Source organism: Nicotiana tomentosiformis, chromosome 5 (assembly GCF_000390325.3).
Source record: "Nicotiana tomentosiformis chromosome 5, ASM39032v3, whole genome shotgun sequence".
NCBI lineage: Eukaryota > Viridiplantae > Streptophyta > Magnoliopsida > Solanales > Solanaceae > Nicotiana > Nicotiana tomentosiformis.
In genome coordinates, this window is record NC_090816.1 from 127,808,008 (window position 1) to 127,809,898 (window position 1,891).

General features: G+C 42.3%; 1 protein-coding gene across 3 annotated transcripts; it reads right to left on the reverse strand.

The window, feature by feature from the left end:
* Positions 1 to 303: 303 nt before the first annotated feature.
* LOC104114433 (prohibitin-3, mitochondrial) lies at positions 304 to 1,497 on the reverse strand. Of its 3 annotated transcripts, none has more exons than XM_009624892.4 (2): positions 567 to 1,497; positions 304 to 462 (listed from the first exon to the last, which is right to left on the reverse strand). In XM_009624892.4, exon 1 carries the CDS (start codon positions 1,408 to 1,410, stop codon positions 571 to 573), a length of 840 nt encoding a protein of 279 aa, XP_009623187.1. In that variant the 5' UTR covers positions 1,411 to 1,497; the 3' UTR covers positions 304 to 462; positions 567 to 570. The 3 variants fall into 3 exon arrangements, with proteins under 3 accessions (XP_009623187.1, XP_009623185.1, XP_009623184.1); XM_009624890.4 differs by having other exon boundaries at positions 304 to 481; XM_009624889.4 differs by having other exon boundaries at positions 304 to 487; positions 567 to 1,496.
* Positions 1,498 to 1,891: the final 394 nt, after the last annotated feature.

The window sequence follows — 1,891 nt, forward strand, 5'->3', positions numbered from 1 at the left end:
AAAGCCGTTGGTTACATCAGCATTAAAATTCCTTCCTTATCGTTGCGCTAGCTTCTACTTTATTTTAGAAGTATAATCTCCCGTATCATAAGAAGATAAGTACAATCTCCATCTTTCATGCTCTTTTCAAGACTGCTGAACCTATAACCATTGCAGCTCTACTTGATCGCAAACGCAACTATATTTAATAAGCATTTTAAAGATCAAAATCCAGACAAGCTTAATGTATCAATATGTAGAAGCACAAAATTACTGCATAGCAGCAGTAGAAGGTAGGCATATAACAAAAGAAACAGAGACATCTGAAATTTTAAGCCTTTGCAAAATAGATGAAACTGGAAAAGGATAACAACCTCAGAATTTGAATTCAAAAGTAAATATCCCAACATTACCATACAATTGATATAACAAAAGGCACAATTTTGCAGCTTTCTGAAAGGGAAATGTCCTTGTTTGTTCCTCCTGATTCAGCACGTTTTAACTGTAACTATCGAAGCAAATTAAATTGTAGGATATTAACTTCACATAACACAACATAAAGCAAGGAACAAAACCTAATTAATTACCTACTCAACGTGAGGCATTGAGACCGAGAAGCATGTTGCCTTGCTTAGGTAAGTAAGCCACGTTCGGAGTCTTAGCCATGGTAGCAGCAACCTCCCTAGACGCCTCGATTCTCCTGAGCTCAATTAATCCCATACCAGCAGCTGCAGTAGCATCAGAAATCAACTTAGCCGACTCGCTCTCACCTTCAGCCCTAATAATCGCTGCCCTCCTCTCTTGCTCAGCCTTCATCACAACAAACTTGGACCGCTCCGCTTCCTGCTGAGCCACCTGCTTCTGCTCCACAGCTTTAGAGAACTCCGCACCGTATGACAAGTGTGTAATTGCCACGTCATCGAGCACGATATTGAAATCCTTAGCACGTCGGATCAAGCTCTCGCGAACTAAAGCTGATACTTGTGGACGCTCCGTCAGTAACTGATCCGCGTTGAATTGAGCTACGACGGCTTTTAGAACCTCATTGCCGATCGAAGGGAGGACTTTTTCGTCGTACTCGAGACCTAGGGTTTTGAAAATGGCGGGAAGGCGTGCAACTTCGGGGCGTGAGAGGACCCGGAGTGTGAGGTGGACCATCTGGAGATCCTTTGTCCCTGAAACGGAGGAAAATGTGTGGGGCCTAGTACGGATATCGAAGATGAAAGGTTTTTGAAGCCATGGGACGAGGAAATGAGTTCCTTCGCCGACGGTATCGTCGATGACTCCACGGAATCTGTCGAAGAGGACGGCGCGTTGACCACCGTCGACGGTGTAGAGGGAGGAGTTGAGAACCGTGGCGCTGATGCCTAGACCGAAGGCGGCGCGTGCAACGTTCGTGAGGAATGATACTGCTGCTTGGCTGCTACCCATTCTTTTGGTTTTCACTGCGAGAATTTGGGTCTTTTTGGAAACTGGAAATTGGAACTGAAGAGAAGATGTGAGGGTTTTTGCTGAAAATGGAGTAAAACCCTAAACCCTCAATAATAACGGGTAGGGTCCAGAACAAACGGGTCGGAGGCCCAGCACATAATCTCTGTCTATATTTTGGTTATTACACAGAATATCCACTAATTGTTCAAAAAAAAAAAAAACACTTTCATTTGCGCCTTCTATGCTTATTAAGCATGATTGTTAGTCAGAAACTTTTTTTTATAATCTAAAAATTATTTTCATTAATTAAAGGGATATGGATCTTGAGATGATTTGAAATGAGGAACATGATTACTAAGGATTCATATAGATCATAATTTGCTTGACATTGAAAAGCAGTTATTGTTATAGACAAAGCACTACTAGAAAATGGCTGAATTTCGACTGCCAAAACGGTCAGAAATCGGTCGGAAATCATTAA

Bases quoted from the DNA above. Each gene is read 5' to 3' on its own strand.
- LOC104114433 (XM_009624892.4), bottom strand. From the start codon at position 1,410: ATGGGTAGCAGCCAAGCAGCAGTATCATTCCTCACGAACGTTGCACGC.